Source organism: Lampris incognitus, chromosome 15, assembly GCF_029633865.1.
Source record: "Lampris incognitus isolate fLamInc1 chromosome 15, fLamInc1.hap2, whole genome shotgun sequence".
Classification (NCBI taxonomy): domain Eukaryota; kingdom Metazoa; phylum Chordata; class Actinopteri; order Lampriformes; family Lampridae; genus Lampris; species Lampris incognitus.
The window spans coordinates 11,903,222-11,928,867 of NC_079225.1; the positions used below are offsets into that span (position 1 = coordinate 11,903,222).

Consider the following 25,646-nt stretch of genomic DNA (forward strand, 5'->3'; position numbering starts at 1 on the left):
TTTCTCCATCTGGGCTTTCGCTGGATGGTGGGAATTATTAGAGTGTGACACATCACAGGCGGTGGCCCAATCCCAATCCCAATGTCCACACTCACGGACTTTGCGGCATGTTCCCGCTGAATCCGTGAGGTCTCGGGCCTGTCCCGCTGTCGAATCGTCAAGTGCACGAGGGCTCTCTCGCAGACATTTTGAGCTCTTCACCTACACTTTCCGTAAGTCCGCATTCCTGCGGAATTACCCACAGTTCATAGCGTTGCGGCGTTAAACAGGAGGTTACCAGGGGAAGCCCGGAAGCATCGCAAAAAGAAAACGGTAAACAAACAAGCCGGGAAGGGCACATGGGCTCAGCCTGGCATGTTGGGTGCACTGGTGTGCCTACGTTTAAACAGAAGCACTACATTAACACGGATTTAAGATGTTCCCTAAAAAACACACAACATCAGAGGAACGCAAGCCTGTCCTTCATTACACACCTTTATTCACCAACCATTTTTTTTATCTTTGCTAAATGATTATTTCACAGTTACCTCGTCCAAGTCTGCCAGGCAGGAGCCTGGAAGACGTCCAGATCAGGCAGTCGGTCTCTTAACTTGAGTGCCTTGGCTGTGAAGAAAGTAAAAAAAATGTAATATAAAAAGTCCCAATCCCACAATAGAGCGAAACATGTTTTGGCGTTGTCAAGGTAACGTGGTATATTGCAAAGTGCTGTCCCATTTCTATTTATACCATTGAGGCCTCTCACACTCAAGCCGCTTACCGGGCGGCGTCCATTAAGTCCATGAGGGTTCGGGGCTTGGGCCTTAGCGGGGACATTGTGTTTGGGCCCGTGATTGACACCTTCCCACCCCACCCGCACTGCGGGAACTCTGCCTCTGATTGGCTTGTACTTGTTGCCTCCGTTGGTTAGGTTGGTTAAGGTTAGGGTGAGGTTAGGGTTAGCCAGTCAGAGTTGGGGCGGATCCTCCCGGAGTGCGGGTGGGGGGAACAAATGGCCGCTGATTGACAGCCAGTGTGAAGGAGGATAACAACATTAACAAAGAGAAATCCATGAGGGGGACAATCATTGCACTAGGGATGCTGCCCTCTCAGGCCAGCTCTCTCTCCCTCACTTTTCTGTCTCCCCCTCTTTTCGGTTCCGTGACCTCGTTTTTAATTTTGTGACCTCTCGGGTTTAAATGGGTGTGTTGCCGCTTTCATGCAATTCTACAAAGTTTCTAACGAGTTCTTGAATTATTTTGTTGATAAATATTTCCTGAGTAATTTAGTTGTTTGTCATATTTTATGTGGCATTAGTGATAATAGTGATAACATGTGTTATGGAGGCTTTTCTGCACGGGTGTGAATACAGGTGTGCCTTGAGATTGTGGCCTGCCCCTCGATGTGCCTTGAGCACCAACATTTTGAAAACCGCTGGTTTAGAGGATGGTATAAGTGTGTATTGCATCGTCTCAAAAACCGTAATACCAAGACTTAATAGTGTAACTACCAAAAGTCCTGGATCTTTTGAATTAAATGTCTGTGTGCCCCCCCCCCCCCCCATCTTACTTGAGACTAAACTGCAGTTTTTTCCCCTCTCTTCTTCTCCCTTCAGCACTCATGTGTCCGCGAGGTTCTCTCCTCTCCTCATCAGTCGACATAATGCTGACCTTCATCTGAGCCCCTGACTACATCTATCCAATCCTGCACCCCAACCTTTCCTTCCCCCATCTCCCCGCTCCCTACACCTTCCTCTCGGCACCATCATGACCAGTCTCAAACGTTCCCAGACGGAGCGTTCGGTCGGGGGCTCGGTGCCCGCTACTGATGAGTTTTACACCCGCAGGCTGCGGCTGCCCAACGGTGGTGCTCCGCCGCCCCGCAGCGAGAGCGCCCACATCACATCTTCCTCCAGCACGGGCACCAACCCCGGTGTGCCGAAGATGGGGGTCCGTGCCCGCGTGGCTGACTGGCCCCCAAGGAAAGATGGAGGGGGAGCTGCCGTGTGGCACATCACCGTTGAGACAGACTCTCCCAGCTCCATCACCACCACCAGCTCTTCGGGACCGGGAGGCGGAGAAAGGGAGCGAGTTGCAGGAGGGGGTGGTGGAGGAGGAGGAGGAGGCGGCGTATCTGCCGTCACAGCCCACAGTAACTTGTCAGCCAAGCTGGGTCACCTGATCAGCCCTCAGGATTCCTCTATGCTGCGCAACATTCACAACACCCTCAAGAGCAAGATGCAGAGCAAGGGAAAGGACAACCGCTTCCTGTCACCTGACGGCTACCTGGGCTCACCCCGCAAAGGCATGAGGCGCATCCGCCAGCGCAGCAACAGCGACATAACCATCAGCGAGCTGGATGGGGACAGCAACGAAGGGTGGTCCTTCTCTGGGTGGACACCCATGCACCGCGAGTACGGCAGCACCTCGTCCATTGACAAGCACGGAGTTTCAGGGGAGAGCTTCTTTGACATGCTGAAGGGCTACCAGTCTGCTGATGCCCCCGATCAGCGCAGCCCAGCTCCAGAGAGGCTTGGCGAGATCCTCACTGTGGCCCCCATCAAACAGGCTGCCTTGGACCTGCCCGACGGACCCCTGGGGCCAGCCCGAGGAAGCCCCGCCAGCCGCCTGAAGGAACGGGAGAAGCAGCTGAAGAGGAGGTCAAAGTCTGAGACGGGTGGAGAGTCCATATTCCGCAAGCTGCGCAGCGTGAAGGTGGACGGGGACTCATCTCGGGCCGGCTCAGACGCAGAGGACGGAGGTAAAGGGGATGAGAGCGGCCCCCCTCCGAAGCCATGGGTCTGCCAGAAAGGCTTTGCCCACTTTGACGTTCAGTCTCTTCTTTTCGACCTCAACGAGGCCGTCCAGAGCCGTCAGTCAGGGTCCAAACGCAAGAACACCACCACCGGTGCCTCTGCCGCTGCTGCCGCCTCAGCCTCCTCTGTCCTCCCCTCTGGTCAGAGCGGAGCCTATGGATCGCCATGTGGTTCCCTGGAGGAGCTGAGCTCCAGGGAAGGGACGGGTGGAGGCCATGGCACCAACCCAGCACTGGACCCGGGTGATGACAAGAGCAACGACCTCGTGCTCAGCTGCCCGTGCTTCAGAAATGAGATCGGAGGAGAGGGCGAGAGGAGCATCTGCCCTTCCAAGCAGGTAGATTTGGGGGGAAAAAAACCGGGGTTATCACTCTCAAAATACCACGCAGTTTTTAACGACTGACCGTGCCTTCTGCAAGTATTCCTCCCCCATAAACTTTTTCACATTTTGGTACTGTTACACCTCCATATTTAAATCCAGTAAAACTATTTTTTACCTCCCTTCATTAACACAATAAACTAGACAATGCAACACAGTAAAACAAGTAATAAGTGGTGGGTGAATACTTTGTGGAGCCACAATATTAAGTAATGTGGTTCAGTCTTTATGTGTGTGTGTGTGTGTGTTACGACTGTCAATCGATTAAAGAAATTAACTAATTAATCGCACAATTTGCTGTGATTCATCGCTTTTTCAACACAGGAAGTATTAGATTTAAATTCAAATACCTTTGTTGAATAGCATCTCTTTAACATTGAACACAGATTCTCTCCTGTGAACTAGAAGATTTGCCAATAAAACCATCGAGGCCATTAAGCTTAGACATCAGCTTAGAAGGCAATAATTGCTTGGATGCACCAGAGTAAATATCAGAAAGTTGAATCGGTTCATCTGGACACAACGTTTATTGGGAGAAACGTTTCAGCGCTCTTCTAACTGACTCCTTCAGTCTCAACTCGTTAGTTATAGTTATATTATGTCATCATTTTCAATTTTTGGTGCAGTGGTTCAGAATTGTGCTTTTTACAGCTGTAGAAGCACCGCCAGACAACTGGGTCGGTCGGGCTGGGCCCGCGCCGTGGCTGGGGGAGAAATCACTCTGTCGCTCGCCTCTCTCTGCTGCCAGAAAGCCACGGCCTGTCTCGCCGGGCCCCCCTTCCGTCTACAGCGCATCCGTGTAGCGGCGGTTGGGACATTTTCGCGAGGCAGTGTCCGACACTCTGACGGAAGACAGGAGGGGACTGGGGGTGGTGTGCGGGGGTGAGGCGGTGACTCGCACCGGGCCCTTCTCGTGGATCTCCCCAGCTACTCTAAACCATGCTCTTGCCTCATAAATACATGCCCCCCCCCAGCCCCTTGCCTACTTTTGTTTGCCCCCCCCCCCCTTTTCTCCCTAATTTTACTTGGCCGATTACCCTATTTTTCTGAGCCGTCCCGGTCGCTGCTCCACCCCGTCTGGCGATCCGGGGAGGGCTGCAGACTACCACATGCTTCCTCTGATACATGTGGAGTCGCCAGCCGCTTCTTTTCACCTGACGGTGAGGAGTTTCACCAGGGGACGTAGCGCGTGGAAGGATCACGCTATTCCCCCCAGTTCCCCCTCCCCCTCGAACAGGCACCCCAACCAACCAGAGGAGGCGCTAGTGCGGCGACCAGGACACATACCCACATCCGGCTTCCCACCCGTAGACACGGCCAATTGGGTTTGTAGGGACGCCCGACCAAGCCGGAGGTAACACGGGGATTCGAACTGGCAGTCCCCCTATTGGTGGGCAACGGAATAGACAGCTATGCTACCCGGGCGCCCCTTGCCCACTTTTTAGCATTTTTCTAAATTATGCAGTGGCCGGAGTTGGGCTCAGACTTAGGGGAGAAGTTACACTTTAAGACCTCTGCAATTAAGACTTGCGATTTTAATGTCTCCCCATTGGGGACAGTTACATTAGGATGAGTCATATTCCGGTATTAGAAGTACTGTGCAGCATGAGCATAGTCGACACAATGCAGCCACCAAAGCAGAAAAAAATGAATAAAATTACAAACATGAATGAATGAATGAAACAAACATACAATCCCCCGGCTCCACCTTGCAACTTACTGCTAATGTTTTGGTGCCAGATACTACAGTATGCCTTCAGGGGTCTTGGGGAGTCCATGCCGCTGCAGGGCAGTGCTATTTTGGTGGCACACGAAGGTCCAATATCATATTAGGCAGGTGGTCATACTGTTTTTGCTCACCATTGTGTTTGTGAGTGTGTGTGTGTGTGTGTGTATGTATGGATTGTTCATTGTCAGTAGTTGCCTGATAATTTGGCTTAACCTGTCTTCTGAAAGCCTTGTAACTCTTCGCCGTCCTCCTTCCACCAGAAGGGCAGTATAGGCAGCGGTGGGAGCTCTAGCAGCGCTTCGGGCAGTATGGAGGAAGGGCCCTTGGAGGCCACCCTCACTACTCACTTCACCAATGCTGGCGTGGCTGTACTGGAGGTTTCCAAGGATGGACAGAGCCAGCATGCTGACAGGACCAAGAGGTACATTGTGGAGCATGTGGACCTCGGTGCCTACTACTACCGCAAGTACTTTTACCTCAGAGGTGAGTTTAGCCTGGGAGTAGAGCGGTTCGATGACATGAGTCAGACCAGCGGGTCATGATGTAAAGCAACTCGGTACAACATTCAAAGTATTTTTGGGGGGGGATCACTGCATATCTTCTCCCTCCTAGCTTGGACCTATCCAACCTTTTCTGTGTAGGCCTCACTAAACATCTCTGAATGCTAGGTTTATATTTCAAAATAAAGGGGAAGGGGCTGGGGCAAGGGATGGGAAGAGACAGGATATGTTTCTGTTTCGATTTAGATGCCAAATTAGTGCAAGGCTACAGTGGGGTTGACAAGCTTACGCACCACGCGTTTATTTTCTACTTCCCTGCATGTGTGAAACAGTGATAATGGTCAAGTGGACAGCGAATTGCACCAATATTTTCTTCCCGAGTACTGTACCGTAATAACTAAGCACTTGACTTTTCAATTCCCTGGCCCCTTTCTGCCTTTCTCCACTTCGGTGTCTTTCTCTCTGTCGCTGCTCCCCACCTCCTCCCTGCACCTCCTTGCATTCCTCCAGAGCACTGGAACTACCTGGGGGTGGATGAGACGCTGGGCCCGGTGGCGGTGAGTCTGAGAAGGGAGAAGCTGGAGGAGCACAAGGACCACGGCCAGCAGTACAACTACAGAGTGATCTTCAGGACGAGCGAGGTACATCTCCACGGAGCCAAGCCGTCGAAATGCTTTTGAACCGGATCCGGGTAGAGCGGGCTAGGGGAAGTAGCTCCGCTGTGGGAAGTTTATGGGAACGGAAAAATTAAAACGAACAGACTGAATGAAGCTCCCAGACCGGAAATTTTGACTGCTCATGTTTGTTTTAGGGAGATCTTATTGTAATTTTTTTTTTTTTTTGTGTGCAATTGATCTAAGATTCATTTTTGGATTGGAGGGCAGTAGGGGAGTGCAGAAGAGAGGTGAAGAAGAGAGTGCAGGCAGGGTGGAGTGGGTTGAGAAGAGTATCGGGGTGATTTGTGACAGTTGGGTTCCAGCAAGAGTTAAAGGGAAGGTTTACAAGATGGTGGTGAGACCAGCTATGTTGTATGGTTTGGAGACGGTGGTACTGACGAAAAGACAGGAGGTGGAGCTGGAGGTGGCAGAGTTGAAGACGCGAAGATTTTCAATGGGAGTGATGAAGAAGGACAGGATTAGGAACGAGTATATTACAGTGACAGCTCAGGTTGGACGGTTTGGAGACAAAGCAAGAGAGGCAAGATTGAGATGGCTTGGACATGTGTGGAGGAGAGATGCTGGGTATATTGGGAGAAGGATGCTGAATATGGAGCTGCCAGGGAAGAGGAGAAGAGGAAGGCCAAAGAGGAGGTTTATGGATGTGGTGAGGGAGGACATGCAGGTGGCTGGTGTGGCAGAGGAAGACGCAGAAGACAGGAAGAGATGGAAACGGATGATCCGCTGTGGCGCCCCCTAACGGGAACAACCAAATGTAGTAGTAGTAGTAGTAGTAGTAGTAGTAGTAGTAGAAGATCTAAAACTCATTTTATGCAAATATATGCAATTTTAGGAGCATTCAGGGAGCGGCGGGTCTGCATCTTCTTCTTTTTTTTTTTTTTTACAAAGTTATTAAAGTTTGAAAATACGAAACAGTCCAAATGACCAGCTTGGTCATTCTAGTGTTGAGTTAGATAGGCAGTCGCAACACGGTTTGTCCAGCCAGGATGTGTCTCCTTCGCCATGCTTTCTGAACGCGTGTTATTTGTTCTCGTTTCACCGAGACACGTTAGCAGCTGTTCACCGTAACGGTTATGAAACGAGACAGAGTCCTCCGCGGGGCAGAAGTGCGTCGGTACGGAGCACAGCGCGGACTGGCTGTTAGCACCGAGATGTAGTTCTGATTACAGAGTCCAGTCAAGCTGGCGAATATGTCATATAAGTTCACGCGAGAGCCGACAGGTGTGTTTCTCACGAGACCGTGGCTGTGGCCCCCGTGACTCTTCTGCACCCTCCTCTTGCATTGTGGATTTCATTAGAAGTCCTCCCCCCCCCCCCCCCCCCTTATGCCGCCGTCTGTTCTATGAAGGCACTTCTTAGCCCCGGGTAAGCGTTTGTTCTTGCCTGACGCCCACCCGGCATCTCTGTCAGCCTTCCACTGTGAAGACCTCGCTGTACCCCACCCCCACTAAAGGAGACTACAATAATAGCGAAGGTATTTAAGTGGAGAGCAAAAAGCATGCCCCCCCCCCCCCTCTCAATAACCATTCCAATCTCTTGGGATGACGCATGGCACAGTGGGCCATTTCTTTTTTACCCCCCCCCCCTCCCCCTCCACTCTGCTTTTCTTCCCCTTCTCATACCTCCCTCTCTTCTCTAATTGCTATTTTCAGATGCTGGAACCGGGCAGGTGTTAGTGTGTGCGTTATGTGTGTGTGTGTGTGTGGGAGTCGGGAGTGCGTGGGATGTGACGGCGTGGATGAGGACTGTCAGTATCCGCCACGAGAATGGCGGTGCCGCGCTCCTCTCTGGTTTGTTTTAACCCAGAGGGGCGCAGGTGCCAGCAGCCGGCTTTCAGAGACCCGATGTTAAAACAAAACGCAGATGCTTGTCAGGGGTCAGTTGAAGCCATAGGGCCACCCCCCGATTCTCAGTTGTGTGTATTTGTCCGTGTTTAAGACACACACCCCAGTTCTTCTACAGCCCTCTTGATTTATTCATGGAAGTCCTCTTCAGGTTGGGTCTAGCCTGAGGTCTTCATGTCGGCATGCTGGAAGCTGAACATGTCGCCGCGGCGGCAGAGAGGCTCACATATATTGTGTGTCGAATGTCGATATGTTGTGTTACAGCGGAAAGGCTCGCATATGTTGTGTGTTGGTGCGTTGTGTTACAGGCACGGATCTATTTTAAAGTCTGGCTTGATAACGTGATGATAGAACGCCCACTACGGTTGAAGCCACTGCAACGCCATCTTGGTATTCCTAAAAACATTAATCGAGGGGCGTCCGGGTCGGATAGCGGTCTATTCTGTTGTCTACCAACACGACACGGGGGATCGCCGGTTCGAATCCCTGTGTCGCCACTGGCTTGGTCGGGCGTCCCTACAGACACAATTGGCCGTGTCTGCGGGTGGGAAGCTGGATGCGGGTATGTGTCCTGGTTGCTGCACTAGCGCCTCCTCTGGTCGGTTGGGCCTCCTGTTCGGGAGGGAGGGGGAGCTGGGGGAATAGTGTGATCCTCCCACGTGCTACGTCCCCCTGGTGAAACTCCTCACTGTCCTGCAGCCCTCCCTGGATCTGCAGAGGGGGGTGGAGCAGCGACCGGGACGGCTCGGAAGAGTGGGGTAATTGGCCAAGGACAGTTGGGGAGAAAAAGTGGGGAAAAACAAAAACGTTAGTTGCTCTGGGGTGTCTGCAGGCTTGTCGCTCTGATTAGATTCTGCAGTATGCGGTTGCAAGACTACATTTAAAAAAAGGAGTGCAGTAAAACTATACACGGGTGATAGCAACGTAGGACAAATGGTGATTTATCATGTGTTTATGGTTGTGTGCTATTTTTAAAGCTAATAGTTGTTAGCTGCGTGTCTTGAGACCTAACGGTATTAACAGCACATGGTATTAAGCACATTCATAATCATAATTTACACGAACAGTAATTATGGGTGGTGCAGTGGTTAGCCCGGTCGCCTCACAGCAAGAAGATCCTGGGTTCGAGCCCCGGGGTAGTCCAGCCTTGGTGGGTCGTCCTCTGTGTGGAGTTTTCCATGTTCTCCCCCTGTCTGTGTGGGTTTCCTCCGGGGGCTCCGGTTTACTCCCACAGTCCAAAGACATGTAGGTCAGGTGAATGAGTTGTACTAAACTGGCCGTAGGTGGGAGGTGGGAGGAGGGAGGGTGTGTGTGGGGGGGGGGGGGCCTGGCGGCCTGTCCAGGGTGTCTCCCCGCCTGTCACCCCATGACTGCTGGGATAGGTTCCAGCGACCCTGAGAGCAGGATAGGCGGTTTGGATAATGGATGGATGGATAATTACGGGTGGGATAAATGCTTAGCTAGCGGTATAACAAGTTGCTGGTGATGTCCGTCAACTTGGGCTGTGTGTCCGCTACTTAAACTCTGACGTAAGGGATACCAAGCCGGCGTCGCGGCGGCTTCACAGATTTTACGTCGTCGTCATTCCAGAGTTTATTATAGATAAGTGATTATAGCTGCTCTGCTCCCCTCAGAATTTGGGCCTTACTAAGCCTGAAGTTGTAGCAGGTAGGCTGTTTCTGAGTGTTCACGGTGGAGAGTCCCTTTCTGATTCAAAGGATTTTCATCCCCGTCAGAAGTGGCGCGGTATGTTTTTACAATAGACCTGGGTGCTGAGTTGGAAGTCTATCCTCAGCAAACACCGCACCTTTCTAAACCACACAACATGTGCCTTGATCGAAAACATTTGGCTTGACTAGGCCTGCACATTTGATTGGAATCAACTATTAGTTCTACTTTTCTGGGCGTCGTTTTGCTTGTTTGACCTTCTGTACATTTGCCAACATACTGCTTAGGTAGCGACACACACCGCATTAAAGCACTTCCTCTCACGTGGCCAAGTGTCACTTCTTAAGTATTTACCAGTGGCTCTCTGGACAGAGCGTTTCTGCAAGAAAACCTAGCAGTCCTCGTCTGGACGATGGGCGAGAGTGAAATCCCAATTTTATCAGGCTGGAGGGGGCCTCCGGGTAGCGTAGCGGTCTATTCCGTTGCCTGCCAACACGGGGGGTCACCGGTTCGAATCCCCGTTTTACCCCCGACTTGGTTGGACGTCCCTACAGACACAGTTGGCCGTGTCTGCGGGTGGGAAGCCGGATGTGGGTATGTGTTTTGGTCGCTGCACTAGCGCCTCCTCTGCTCAGTTAGTGTGCCTGTTCAAGGGGGAGGGGGAACTGGGGGGGAATAGCGTGATCCTCCCACACGCTACGTTCCCATGGTGAAACTCCTCACTGTCAGGTGAAAAGAAGTGGCTGGTGACTCCATGTGTATCGGAGGAGGCATGTGGTAGTCTGCTCTAGCGCCTCCTCTGCTCAGTTAGTGTGCCTGTTCAAGGGGGAGGGGGAACTGGGGGGGGAATAGCGTGATCCTCCCACACGCTACGTTCCCATGGTGAAACTCCTCACTGTCAGGTGAAAAGAAGTGGCTGGTGACTCCATGTGTATCGGAGGAGGCATGTGGTAGTCTGCTCTAGCGCCTCCTCTGCTCAGTTAGTGTGCCTGTTCAAGGGGGAGGGGGAACTGGGGGGGAATAGCGTGATCCTCCCAACACGCTACATCCCCCTGGTGAAACTCCTCACTGTCAGGTGAAAAGAAGTGGCTGGTGACTCCACATGTATCGGAGGAGGCATGTGGTAGTCTGCTCTAGCACCTCCTCTGGTCGGTTGGGGCACCTGTTCAGGAGGGAGGGGGAACTGGGGGGGAATAGCGTGATCCTCCCACACGCTACGTTCCCATGGTGAAACTCCTCACTGTCAGGTGAAAAGAAGCGGCTGGCGACTCCACATGTATGGGAGGAGGCATCTGGTAGTCTGCAGCCCTCCCCGGATCGGCAGAGGGGGTGGAGCAGTGACCGGGACGGCTCAGAAGAGTGGGGTTATTGGCCGGATACAATTGGGGAGAAAGGGGGGGGGGCAGGCTGGAAGGAGCACTGTCTCTTGTACTAGGGGAAAGGATTATTATTGGATGTACTGCTCATGAGGGAAGATTAGTTCACTGTCTTTAGCCACTACAGTCTGGGCAACTCATGATGCCGTTACCACTGCAGACTATTCCAGTTGTAGTCCTGCCATTTCACTCTCTTGTCCACTCTGGTTTTATGCTCTCCAGCTGACAACCCTGCGCGGGTCCATCCTGGAGGATGGCGTTCCCTCCACCTCCAAGCACGGTCTGGCTCGAGGCCTGCCCCTCAAAGAGGTGCTGGAGTACCTGGTGCCCGAGCTCAACGTTCACTGCCTACGACTGGCCCTCAACACACCCAAGGTCACGGAGCAGCTGATGAAGCTGGATGAGCAAGGGGTGAGTCAAGACGAGAAAACCACCCACGGCGCGGGCACAAGACCAAGTGTTTGTTTACAGTTGTCGTTTTATAATCGTTTGTAAAACGAAAGAAAATGATTCTCTGGGGCTCATCAGTTGTATCTGATATGTAAACGGTCACATCTGTGAGAGTTTTACCGCCACTGTGACAGATGATGTCGTTCTGTCAACATTTTTTCCCCCACGATCCTTTTTTAGGAAGCGAGTAAGAATATATGAATGTCAAATAAATGTTTTGTGAGCAAAACGCCATTTCATAGGGGGCGTCCGGGTAGCATAGCGGTCTATTCAGTTGCCTACGAACACGGGGATCGCTGGTTCGAATCCCCGTGTTACCCCCCGGCTTGGTCGGGCATCCCTACAGACACAATTGGCTGTGTCTGTGGGTGGGAAGCCGGATGTGGGTTTGTGTCCTGGTCGCTGCACTAGCGCCTCCTCTGGTCGGTTGGGGCGGGGAGAACCGGGGGGAATAGCGTGATCCTCCCACGTGCTACGTCCCCCTGGCAAAACTCCTCACTGTCAGGTGAAAAGAAGCGGCTGGCGACTCCACATGTATGGGAGGAGGCATGTGGTAGTCTGCAGCCCTCCCCGCATCGGCAGAGGGGGCGGAGCAGCGACCGGGACGGCTCGGAAGAGCGGGGTGTAATTGGCCGGATATAATTGAGGAGAAAAAGGGGGAAGGAAAGAGCCACTTTATAGTTTATATGCTCAATTGTGAGACGCACTCCACTGCAAACTCCTTTGTATGGTGGTGTAGGGCACCTCCTCTACTTACACACTCCCATGCTCAGCCGAACACCATGCACGCACAACAGACAACTCAAACGATTTCACACTCACGCTTGGTGATTTCATCATCAAAACCTTTACTCAACACAAAATAGCAACACAATTTCTATCACACGTGGCAGCAGCATCGCTTTTGATCGACCGGGGTGATTAACTTCTTTGGCGCTCATGTGATGTCATTGCTAAATGTCCAGCCGTCAAACCCCCACCGAAAAAAGAAAACGGGTCGAATTCCTTTTCTGTAACCACCCCTCCCCTCTTGTGTTGATAGCTGAGCTTCCAGCTGAAGGTGGGGGTGATGTACTGCACAACGGGCCAGAGCAGCGAGGAGGAGATGTACAACAATGAGTCAGCGGGACCCGCCTTGGAGGAGTTCCTCCAGTTGCTGGGCGAGAGGGTGCGACTCAAAGGCTTCGCCAAGTACCGTGCCCAGCTGGACACCAAGAGTATGTACACACACACACACACTGCCAGACTTCCTTTCTTTTTTTATCCAAGCCCCTCTTCTGGACAGCGTTGCACCATTCATTTGTAAATGTGTTGCTAAGTTTGTGTGTGAAGTCTTGCTAAGTTCTTGTATTAGCTAGTAAGTTAAGAACGAGCTCTTTACTCATTTCTGGAAGCTAGTAAAACTTCAGTAATGTGAAAATCAGTAACTAGTAGCAGCCAGCCAATCAAAAAACGATCACACTGGGGTGTCCGGTTAGCGTGGCGGTCTATTCCGTTGCCTACCAACGTGGGGATCGGCGGTTCGAATCCCCGTGTTACCTCCAGCTTGGTCGGGCGTCCCTACAGATGCAATTGGCCGTGTCTGCGGGTGGGAAGCTGGATGTGGGTATGTGTCCTGGTCGGTCGGGGCGCCTGTTCAGGGGGGGAGGGGGAACTGAGGGGAATAGCGTGATCCTCCCACGAGCTACGTCCCCCCTGGTGAAACTCCTCAGTGTCAGGTGAAAAGAAGCGGCTGGCGACTCCACGTGTATGGGAGGAGGCACGTGGTAGTCTGCAGCCCTCCCCGGATCGGCAGAGGGGGTGGAGCAACAACCGGGACAGCTTGGATGAGTGGGATAATTGGCCGGGGACAATTGGGGAGAAAAGGCGGGGGGGTCCAAAAAAGAAACAGAACGATCACACATGTAACTGTGAAACTGCACACCTGCCTCACCAGCCGATGTGTGATGAAGACGTCCACATTATCGTATTAGTAAAAGGGATGTAACCTTTCCCATAAATCACGCTGACGACAAATATTCTCCCAGTTTTTAACTGGTATTTACAGCCAGCAATTGTTATGTTCGTTGTAGTTTAAGTAGGGTTTATTCGTGTTATTGCTGGTGTTGTGATAAAATGTTAGTTTTTTCCATTAACTAACCCCAACGGCTACATCTGCTAGCCAGTATGTGTAAGAATTTAGTAACAACCAAGTTCTTAGTATTAGCAAGTAGTAGTACCACATGTTCCGAGTTAGTGCGGTGTAAATTCCGACTGAATAAATACTTGTGTGATAACTACACTTAATAAGGACTGACCAGGTTTTCTCAACCTCCTCGGTCAAGGGTTATCGTCTCTAGCCCCACCTCCCTTCATAGTTTTCTCTTGTTGCTACTCGGCCTGCCGTTTTAACATCCTCTCTCCTCTTCCTGACAAACTAAATTAAAATGTAAAATTCACGTCACACTTTGCTGTGGCCGATGCAACATAACGAAACAATTTCTCTCGTTTCAGGTCTCGATGTGTCACATTTATGTATTACAGAAATACATTTGGCAGCATATACCCCCCATTTTTCATTTGGTATCAGAGTAATAGAGAATATTCATAAGAATTGGCGCACCACCTCCCTTCTATTTATCGCTCTTTCTTACCCAACTTCCCCTTTCTTCCTCAGCTCACTCTGATGTCCATTGTAGCTTTAGTCCCTCCTGCTGTCGGGTAATAAATCCAGGCCATATGAAGACATTACTTTTCAAAAGGCTGTTATTAATGAGCTAGTCTGAGTTATGACACCGTTTCAACTGCAACTTCTACAACTGTTTGGGCCAATTATTAGAGCACATGGACGTGCTGGAAGTGGTTGTAAGCATGTGGTGGATGCTGTGGTTGTCTTAAGGACACGGTCTGTTAAGAGATCATGGAACAATGAGATCATGTGAACACATCTTGGCAACAGAAGAAGAAAGGGAAAAAGCAACCAACTAGGGCTGCGCAATATATCGTCTCAGCAGCAGCAGCATCGTGATGTGCGCATGCGCAGTAGTCACATCGCAGGACGTGCAATGTGAAGAGAGGCAAATTAACTCAAAACACTTCGTGCTGCAAAATTTTGCTGCTTGATACAGAAGGAAAACTTGCACAGTACCCTTCTTTTCTTTTTGGGGGGGAGTTGTTCCTTATTCGATGCGAGGGTCTAAGAACAGGCTGTTGTGTTGCTGTAAAGCCCCTTGAGGCAAATTTGTAATTTGTGACGTTGGGCTTTTCAAATAAAACTGTCTTGACTAATCTACCAGAGAAGTATATCGGATATAACATAGTTTACTGCAATTTAATGCTGGGAACGTTGTCATTTCTCACTCCGTGACATATCAGTGGGTTCATTTGCTTCTTGGCTCGTAGTGCATGCATTGCAGTTATATCCGCAGCGCTGCGGTTAATCCGCGGATCAGGCAGGCCTAGTCATACAAATTAACATTCTGATTGATTGTGGATGGGTTGCGGGTGGATGAAGTCATACATATTTAATCAGGAAAATATTAATTACGTTCTCTAAAATTTGAACATATATTAGGTCCGCGGTGGTGTAGCGGTCTAAGCATCGGCTTTGTGTCGATGAAGTTGCCCACTGGGGACTGGGGGTTCGCGCCCCCGGTCTCGTCAGATCCAACTATGGCCGGACTCGATGAAGCAGCAATCATTGGCAACGCTGTCTTCGGGAGGGGGGCGGAGTCGGCTTGTGTTCGTCACGTGAATGCGTCTCTGTGTGTGTCGGAAAAACCAGTGGTTCGGCCTGGAGTCGCCTTGTCACGAAAGTGGGGAGGCGTCTCCTTCGAGACTGCCGGGCGGAGAGGTGCAGTTGGCGAACGCATGCAGTACGAGGGTGGGTGTTTGAATTAAAATAGGGATCGATTGGCCACTAAATTGGGAGAAAAAAGGGAAAAATCAGAAATAAATTTAAAAAAAATTTTTGAACATATATTTTAAGCTTCATTTTTCGTCAAACACAAGTTAGCAGACCAGACTCCTGTTGCGCCAGTTGCGGCGTCCATTTGTCTCAAGCAGCAATGGAGGCAAAAGAGATGTGAGAGAAATTTAAAAAAGGAGAATTAAAAAAAAAAATTAAGAAGAAGAAGCACAAAAAAGTTCCACGTGGGAGTGATTTAGTGAACTACTTACGCAACAGCTGCGATGCGCTGTATTTATATGATAGCCACAAATCTGCTACCTCAAACATGGCATAATATGTTACCTTATCATCATGCTTACATACTATATCCCACTGAAGAATAATGGTAATGTGTGATCAGGTAGGAGTTCTCTAAATCAGAGAAAATAATTGGTTCTTGTGGGTGGCGAGTGGTTAATTTATGGGCTTCTTACTTGGGAAGCAACACCTGTTCCCACGCGACATATTGCTTCCGTAACTCCGGACAGTGTGTTTGTCTTTCACATGACAGGCAGGTAGGGTGCGGGACGAAGAGCGGGGGATTGCTTCCTAAAAATGCCATTATGCGTACAAGTCAGTTTTATTTGTATAGCCCAATATTACAAATTACAAATTTGCCTCAGTGGGCTTTACAGCAACACAACATCCCGTCCTCAGACCCTTGCATCGGGTAAGGAACAACTCCCTTCAAAAAAACCTTTCAACAGGGAGAAAAAGTAGAAAGAAGCCTCAGGGAGTACAACAGAGGAGGGATCTCTCTCCCAACACTGACAGACATGCAATGGATATTGTGTGTACAGAATAAAACACAATTTGCAGAATACAACATTGAAAGAGGATAACAGAATTATAATGAAATTAGAGCTATGTGAAGAATATATTGAGGAGGACACCAAGCACTGCATAGATGTCACCTGAACTGCCTGATCCACGCAACCACCATCACCATGTAGACCTGGAAGGAGGACAGACTACACATGCAGACAGGGGAGACTCACATCACACCATTCACATACGTGGAAGAAGAGACAAGAAAATACATCAGTCACACACACAAGTACACACACACAAGCTAGTTTGACCAAGCAGACTAGCTTGGTCTAGTCAGAAAGGCACAAACTGAGGAAGCCTCTTGGATGAGAGGCGAAACGTCTTCACGGATATATACCAAGTCCAGTTGCACTTGATTCAACTCCTTTGGATAACCATGACCTGGATGAATGAGAACATTCACAGACATATATAGATTTATAAGATGTATAAAAATGTGATGAGGAGGATGCCAGTATTCAGGTGGGAGCGACCATCACCATGGAGACCTGGGAGGAGGACAGACTACATGTGCACATGGGGGAGACTGACATCACACCATCCATATACACAGGAGAAGAGAAAGGAGGAGACATCATTCAGAGAGAGAGAAAAGCCGTGAGAGAAGAGAACAGTTTGCAGTAGTCAATAATCTGCATAATCTCGTCGGCAGAACAAGTGCTTGGTAAATTAATTGAGAAAGAAACCGCTATGCAGTACAGGTCATGAAGTACTCAATTTAAAGGCAACTAATTTAGGTTAGGGCAAAAAGATGAGTTTTCAGTTTGGATTTAAAGGACTCAACCGACTCTGATTGTCTGGCGGCAGCAGACAGGTTATTCCACAAGAACATGGCCCAATAGGAAAAAGCCCAACCACCAGCTGACTTCTTTTTAACTTTTGGTACACACAGGAGCCCTGTATTTTGAGAGTGGAGATCTCAAGATGGAATGTACAGTTTAAGTTCAGACAGGTATGATGAGGCAAGCCCATTTAGGATTTTATAAGTCAGCAGAAGCATCTTTATCTAAGTGCTCTGATCTAACATGGATAGGAAGCCAATGAAGGGGGGCAAGAATTGGTGTAATATGGTCAGATTTTGTAGTTTTAGTTAGGATTCTAGCTGCAGCATTTTGAACCATCCGAAGACTTTTAGTACTAGCAGGTTGCAGACCTGAAAACAGAACATTACTAATCAAGTGTGGATGAAGCAAATGTATGTATTAGAGTTTCTACATCAGCCATGCACAGGAAAGACAGACTTTTGAGCTATGCTACATGAGTTATCAAAAGAAAAGCTGGGATCAAACATAACACCAAGATTTTCACTGCCACATTTTGTGAAATCACATCACTGTTGGTTTTTATTGTTACTTGAGCAAATTGGTGTGTGTCTGTCTAGCAGGGCCAACGACCAATATCTCAGTTTTATCCGAATGTAAAAGCAGGAATTTTATTGACATCCAATTTTTCAGAGCAGCCAAGCAGGCGTCTAAATTAATCATTTGAGTACAATCATCAGTCTTTATAGGCTATCATCCGCATAGCAATCGAAATGTATTCCATGACTGTGTGTAATTTGGCCAAGAGGTGAAATATAAAGAGAGAAAAGTAGAGGGCCAAGAACCGAGCCCTGAGGTATGCCATATTTAATGTCAATGTCAGAGAATTTTGATGTAATATTATTATAGTGGACCCACTGTGTTCTTCCAGATATATAGGACTTAAGCCAAGAGAGAGCTAAGCCAGAAACACCAAAATTACAATTTATTCTGTTTAATAGTATAAAGTGATCAGTGATTTCAGTGCACTGAGGTCCAGTAGTAGAAGCATAGAGGTAGAATCAGAGTCCATAGCAAGTAGAAGATCGTTCACCACTCTGGTCAGAGCAGTTTCAGTGGCGTGACAGTCCTTGAAAGCCAATTTAAAAGGTTCATATAGATAGTTTTCTTTTATATGGGTTGAAAGTTGTTGATACACAACTCTCTCTATAGTGCTTTAGAAAAGAATGGAAGATTAAAGAGTGGTCTGGTCATAAGGAGACCCTGGATCGAGGTGCAGTTTCTCAGGTAGAGGTTTGACCACAGCTCTCCTAAAACTGCTGGGATCAGTGCCAGTAGTAAGTGATAACTTAACAAAGTCCAGAATTGTAGATCCCAGGAAAGGTCAGAGGTCTTTAAAAAGTTTGTTGGTAAAGGAGCAAGTAGTTTGTTTAGAAGCTGACACGAGCTTAGTCAAAGTATCAAGAGAGATAGTCTCAAAAGCTGTAATAACAGGTACTATCAGTGACTCATTGTATAGATGTGAATTTGGTACGACAGGATCTGCAGGAGTAGCTGGAGTTGGAAGAACCAATTTTGTTTAAGATCTCATCAACCTTATTGCAGAAAAAGTCTAGAAACTCATACGGATTCGGATGACAGAGCCAATCCATGCATCACTCTTCTCGGCCGTCGCTCCACGTCATCCGTCTGGCTCCATCTCCTCCTCTTCCTGTACGAATGTCAAAAAAAGGCACCACTTTTCACAATTTCCCAACAACTCCCCTACAAAATCAGCCTAATCATTCTAGAAAGATTAATTCTTTCCAAATATAGCTATTCAAGTCATCTGGTTTAAATTCCTGTATTTTTTCATATCTCAATATTTGTCACAGAAAAAAAAATATCGCAATGTGAGTTTTTTCCAATATTGTGCAGTCCTACAACCAACCCAAAAAAATGGGACAGATGAAGAAAGACATTTGGTGACTTGAACAGGTACTTGATGAGAGAAGGGGTGATCGACAAAAGTGTTGGAAAATGAGATGTAGCAATTGTTTTGTCCCTACATTTATTTTATCTCCTTTGTATTTTGCTGTTGTATACTTTTTTTAAAATCACTGTGTGTGCAGGGCAACATGGTCATTGATGTCACTTCTCACACAAAAGTTTGACAAAATCAAATGCTATATAATGATCTCCCCTCCAGCTGACTCAACGGGCACCCACTCCCTGTACACCACACACAAGGATTATGAGATCATGTTCCATATATCCACTATGCTCCCCTACACACCCAACAATAAACAGCAGGTACGTAACAGTATTTGGGGAAAAATAATGTCATAAAAAATTGAATTCATGATTATTTTTTTTTTGTCAATCGTGGGACAGTGGAGGTTGGTTTTGCACACGTGTAGAAGATATATGCTCTCAGTTGCTGCATGCAATACTCATTTCTGTCATAAAGTAACTCTTAGGTGTACATAGCTGAGCATATGTGGATGGGTCATTTTATTCGTCTGCATAAAAAAAAGCAGCCTTGTGTGTGTAAGCAAATTCTCCCGCAGTAGATGCTGCTTGCTTACATCGCACATTGGCTTGGATTCTCTGGCTTCCTGCTTTAGAATATTTTTCTTTGGATGTTAATGTATTGAACCAGGTCCAAGATTATTGAAACATGACTTCGGCACTGACTCATTCTTAGTAGTATTCTTGGCTGCTCTTTTCTTATATGCAATGGAATGGTCACTGAGAAACTACACAGGGTATGGCACATATGGTGTGGCTAGTCATACTTTCACAGTTTCATGATCAAGCTAAAGCACTAAGGACAATTTAAATTCTATTTGCTGTTTCCTAATTGTAAGCATCATGCCTCAAAAGAAGTGCTACATTATGATGTGGAATTTGATTGTACCTGTACTTCAGTTCACAATTCACACGTCATCAACTGGTTTTCCATGGTCGTGTAGCATAAAGCATCAAACAATGTCTTCCGATTTCAAAGCATCCAGTGTAATTGTTGCTCAGTGTCATAGCCTACTGTTGTCCTAACTCTAGTTTCCTATCTCCGTGCTGACCTAGCTGCTGAGGAAGCGTCACATAGGGAACGATATCGTCACCATCGTGTTCCAGGAACCCGGGGCGCTGGCCTTCACGCCCAAGAACATCCGCTCCCACTTCCAACATGTCTTTGTGGTGGTACGCGCACACAACCCCTGCTCCGACAACACCTGCTACAGGTAAGCCACGCTAATGCAAGGGATGAACACGCTAGATGTACATGCGTCATTTACGAGTGAGTCGCCACGCTCATGCAAGGGATGAACACGCTAGATGTACGTGCGTCATATACGAGTGAGTCGCCATGCTGATGCAAGGGATGAACACGTTAGATGTACATGTGTCATATCCAAGTGAGTCATAAGAGAGTCGACAATACAAGCACAGGATGCACACATCCTGCCTGATAAATTGACAGAAACATTTCTCTATCTGTGGAGAAATGATGAAAGCAGTGGAGATCTGTTAAAGGCCATCCATCCATCCATTATCCAAACTTCTTATCTTACTCAGGGCCACAGGGATGCTGAAGCCTATCCCAGCAGGCGGGGAGACACCCTGGACAGGCCACCAGTCCATCACAGGGCCGACACACACACATTCACACCTAGGGACAATTTAGTACGGCTGATTCACCTGACCTACATGTCTTTGGACTGTGGGAGGAAACTGGAGCACCCAGAGGAAACCCACGCAGACACGGGGAGAACATGCAAACTCCACACAGAGGGAGACCCCCAAGGTTGGGCTACCCCGGGGCATGAACCCAGGACCTTCTTGCCGTGAGGCGACCGCGCTAACCACTGCACCACCGCGCCGCTCTGTTAAAGTCGTCACATTTAAACTTCTGTTAGGCATGCTGGTGGCACCGGGTCTGTGGAGCCCATAAATGGCACATCTTGATAGCTCACTTGTGCAAAGTGGCTAAATTACTTTCAATTTTCATACCACTTCAAAGGCCAATCCGCATTAAATTAATTTCCGTAAACTGATTAATTTCCATTGAGCTCTTCTGAGTCAATAATTCACATTTTATGTGCTAGTGTTTATTTGTATGCAAATTTATTTGGTTTACTTCATGCAAGCAATGGGAGCGCCCTGGCACTCGCATAGCTTGCCCTATTAAGACACCTTTAATCACATCCTGAAGCAATAGTCTCCATCTGTGTTGATTTAAACAGCTGCCTATTTGCCTTTAGAACCCCTGTATTCATGCATGTTCATTCTTAATCCATGACGCAGCCTGTATTCACGGCCCTCTCAGAACTGCCAACTTCTTATCGCCATATTGTCAGAGACGTGAGGTTGAATATAATGTACTGCTATTGTTAAAATGAGGTTAACGCTGTTATGTTTTCTTCTAAAAACTGTTGAGCTGCAGAGGACTTGTCATTCACTATCTATGCTCCTAGAGACCTCTATGTTCTTAAATCTACGGTGTTTTATTTCCCGGTCGCTCTAACTCTGTTTCACTCTCACTGCCGGGGGGGTTTACTTGCTGTTGGAGCACATTGTGGATGGGGTCTTAATTGTGCCCCGTGGGGCTTCTTCACCGCTGAACAAAAGCACATGCACAAGCACACAAAAATGCAGTGTCCTGCCAAATGGATCATTATTACAACGCAGCGGCCGTGCTTGCACAAATAGAGCCTTCACGCAGACAGACGGACCGATGAAGAGCTCTTCCAGGTGCTTGGCCATTAGAGCTGAGTTCTGAGAGCCTTGGCACACTGTCCTCTCTTCGCTGCTCCCTTCACAAGCATGGTGGCCAAACACCTCTGCTGTTTCTCACTTCCTCAACCCCCATCCCCACTCTCCCTAAAGAAACATCAGTTTCACCCCATGGGTTTGGTTATGCGGGCTCCGTGCCTGTATCTACACGGGGTCCGGTCTCTTAAACAGCGTTGAGCGCCGCGGTCTTTAGCCGTCGATGGAATAAGGGAACACTTGCATAAGGCACCGTTCAGAAGTCGGTGACTAAGGTGGGCGCTTTGCTTTGCATTGCCTTTTCCACGCCCTTCGTCCTTCCCCTCTAAGAAATCCTATTATGTATCCTGTTCTAGTTTGTTGTCCACTTTTTGTCCGATTGTGTGTAGCTCCTCGAGATGATAGGATTCAGATGTCTGCTACTTCAAACCCTTGCACTGTTTGTGCAAGTCAGGTATTGATTCTAGAGTTTTACGAGGACGCGAGCCTCATTTTCATGTTCGCCAGGCTACGGCGGCTTGAATCGGCCAGATTTACATTCTTTTACTGAATCGCAAGCTTCACTATCTGCAGGAATCGCTCTACGTTAGTGTTCAGTTGAAGCCATAGAAATGATTATTATGAACGTGTGTGTGTGTGTGTTTCAGTGTGTGTGTCTGAATAAGGCCTGTGTGTAGTTAGCCAAGGTCTCCTGTGGTTTTTGTTGGCTGCTGCTGCTGTAGTTAATGCTTGCTCACCGGGCCAGCCCTGTGCACCGATAATGTACTTAATTGAGCATAATTGACTGTTAATGCCAGCTGTTTGGGAAGCCTGCACCATAGAATGGTTTTTTTATGGGCACTGCCCAAACCGATGCCCGAAGGCCTTCAGCAGGGTTGTGTTTGCCTGGGCGAAGGAGCTTTTCTGCTTCGCTTACGGAAAGGGTTCATCAGATATTTTAAGGTGGTCGATGACTTATTGGGTTTTTCAGCTTCTGCGGACTGAGTGCCTGATGGGCAACATGGTCCAGAAAGGTCCCCTGTGGGTGCAGGTCTTTGTTCCAACCAAGCAGTTACACACCTGATTCTATTAGTCAACCAACAGTCTTTGCTAAGGACCTTGATTTATAGACTCAGGTGTGTAACTCCTTGGTTGGAACAAAGTCCTGCACCCACACCGGACCTTTCTGGACCACGTTGCCCATCCCCGGTGTAGGTGGTTATACGTATACACAGAACACACCATTTTATATTACTGTATTTATGTTTCTTAATCCGTTGACCACAGTTTCTAAGTTGTTTTACTGCATTTTCCGTTGTGCGGGTGACTCTAAAAATGGTCCCCTACATCCATTTCCCAATTCCTTACCCCCCCTCCCCCCCTCCCCCATAACTCGAACTCCAGCACTATTCAACCAGCCTCAAGCGGTCCCTCTCTTGAGCACTGCTTCAAATGAGAATGTGCAAGCTGAACCCGTCATGATGCATTTCCTTTCAGCACTCCTGGGTGTCAAAATTTGACTTTAACCCTCTAGACACACACACACACGCACACGCACACACACCTCCTACCCACCTACTACATCAGTGCTGGCATGTTCTCCTATCGTAGCCTTGGCCCAGTGGGCCGCAGGTCGTATAGATGCTGGGGGGGGCAGGACTGCCTACACAGTATAGATATTTATAAGACCACAAATCAACTGGAAACCGCCGGAATGTTTTCCTTTCTTTCTACTGCCAAGCCTCCCGCCACCGGGGTCACGCGGCCGCTGTGCAGCTCGGTGACCCCCCTCCTGCAGGGCACTCCTCCATCACCCCCCCCCCCTTTGATTTTCCCTCACCCTTCCCCTGTTTGCTGTCCCTGCCTTGTTCTCCTTACTCCCTGCCTCCACCTCTTCCCTCCCCTCTCACCGTCCTGTGTGAGTCACAGGTCTGCGGTTGACTCACGGGTCTTTCAGGCCGGTACAAGTGCTTTTAGAGCTCCGGTGTAATGCTTTGAAATGATGTTCGAGGGGTTGAAGGGTTATACAATTGTCACGTTTTACCCAGTTCTATTGTTCAGCCTGTTTAGCAGCCAGATGGACCTGATTCCTCGATTCCTGTCTACAAAAACCCTACCTGATTTGTAAGAATGCAGGGAATTGAATTCTTTTTTTTTTGGGGGGGGGGGGACCCCTTTTCTTCCCAATTGTACCAGGCACACTACCCCACTCTTCTGAGCCGTCCTGGTCACTGCTCCACCCCCTCTGCTGATCCGGGGGAGGGCTGCAGACTACCACGTCTCCTCTGATACATGTGGCGTCGCCAGCCACTTCTTTTCACCTGACGGTGAGGAGTTTCACCAGGGGGACATAGCGCGTGGGAGGATCACGCTATTCCCCCCCAGTCCCCACCCCCTGAACAGGTGCCCCGACCGACCAGAGGAGGCGCTAGTGCAGCGGCCAGGACACATACCCACATCCGGCTTCCCACCCACAGACACGGCCAGTTGTGTCTGTAGGGACGCCCGACCAAGCCGGAGGCAACACGGGGATTCGATCCGGCGGTCCCCGTGTTGTGTAGGCAACGGAATAGACCGCTACACTACCCGGACACCCATGCATGTCTTTTTTGATGGTGGGGGAAACCGGAGCCCCTGGAGAAACTCCACCACAGACACGGGGAGACATGCAAACTCCATACAGAGGAAGACCTGGAGTTGGCATGTTCTCCCCGTGCACTTGTTGAATGGGCGATGAAGGGCGTGCCCTTTCTTGTGAGACGTGAACACAAAGAGTGATACTAGTCTCTGCTGCAGATGTCCTCTGTGCTTTCTTGGACATTTCTGTCTCCTGTTGAACAATAGCACCTTGTTTTTTTTGCTCTAAGGCAATATCGACAACAAATACGGTGTTTCCCTCCCTCACAAACCGGGAAATGGGACAGATGAGATGTCAGTGACTCAAGGGCTAGTGTACTAACATGGCACACATGTCTCCAGGGGTGACCGGGGGTCCCCAAAGTGTGTCTGTAAATATGTGTGTGACATTGTGACTTTTAAAGCCGGAGTCGGCGTAGCTGTTAAGTCGTCTAAATGTCATCGCCCGTGCGTGCTGGTGGGGGGGGGGGAGTGCAGTGTGAGATGCCGCTGGGCTCTCTAACCACCGTGTCAGCCCACAGCTATGCTATCTGAGAGCGTATCTGTGACCGAGCTCCTTTAGTCTTTTACACGAGGAGGCCGAGTGAATAGACGCGGAGCCGGGCTCAGCGAGGCCACCGGCGGCAGCACAATAGAGCCTGTGTTTCAGCTGGCTGCTGAGGACCGAGGCCTTCCACACAGCGGCTTGCAAACATACCAGTCCATCACTGCAGCACTTCTCTCGCTCTCTCTCTCTCTCTCTCTCTCTCTTTACACGTCTCTCCGCCTCCACCTCTTCACCTCCTTCTTAACATGCACATATGTTTTGCACACACCTCCATGCAAACTCCTCTTTTTTTTCCCTTTTCTGTTGACCCCTTACAGCCGCCAACAGCCATTTCATTTCTGCTGTCTCCTCGTTCCCTTGTCCTGTCCAAGCCTCGTTCACAATTAGTATTTACTCCCCTCCACACTCTCTCTGTCTCTGTCTCTCTCTGTCTGTCTCTCTATCTCTTTCTCTCTGTCAATTCAATTCGCTTTATTGGCATGACAAATCTGTTCATCTGTCTCTCTGTCTGTCTCTCTCTGTCTGTCTGTCTGTCTCTCTCTGTCTCTCTCTCTGTCTGTCTGTCTCTCTGTCTGTCGGTCTGTCTCTGTCTGTCTCTGTCTGTCGGTCTGTCTCTCTCTGTCTCTCTCTCTGTCTGTCTGTCTCTCTCTGTCTCTCTCTCTGTCTGTCTGTCTCTCTGTATCTCTCTCTGTCTGTCGGTCTGTCTCTGTCTGTCTCTGTCTGTCGGTCTGTCTCTCTCTCTGTCTGTCTGTCTCTCTGTCTGTCTCTCTCTCTGTCTGTCGGTCTGTCTCTCTCTG

At 49.0% G+C, this 25,646-nt stretch overlaps 1 protein-coding gene across 1 annotated transcript in view; it reads left to right on the plus strand.

The window, feature by feature from the left end:
- Nucleotides 1-25,646, plus strand: part of sipa1l1 (signal-induced proliferation-associated 1 like 1) — a 136,192-nt gene that overhangs the window by 78,766 nt on the left and 31,780 nt on the right. Inside the window, exons 3-9 of the mRNA XM_056294123.1 lie at nt 1,592-3,128; nt 5,160-5,382; nt 5,910-6,040; nt 11,187-11,375; nt 12,457-12,631; nt 19,123-19,226; nt 20,001-20,158. Coding sequence (XP_056150098.1) covers nt 1,743-3,128; nt 5,160-5,382; nt 5,910-6,040; nt 11,187-11,375; nt 12,457-12,631; nt 19,123-19,226; nt 20,001-20,158 — 2,366 coding nt within the window. The 5' untranslated portion in view covers nt 1,592-1,742. The remainder of the gene's footprint in view (nt 1-1,591; nt 3,129-5,159; nt 5,383-5,909; nt 6,041-11,186; nt 11,376-12,456; nt 12,632-19,122; nt 19,227-20,000; nt 20,159-25,646) is intronic.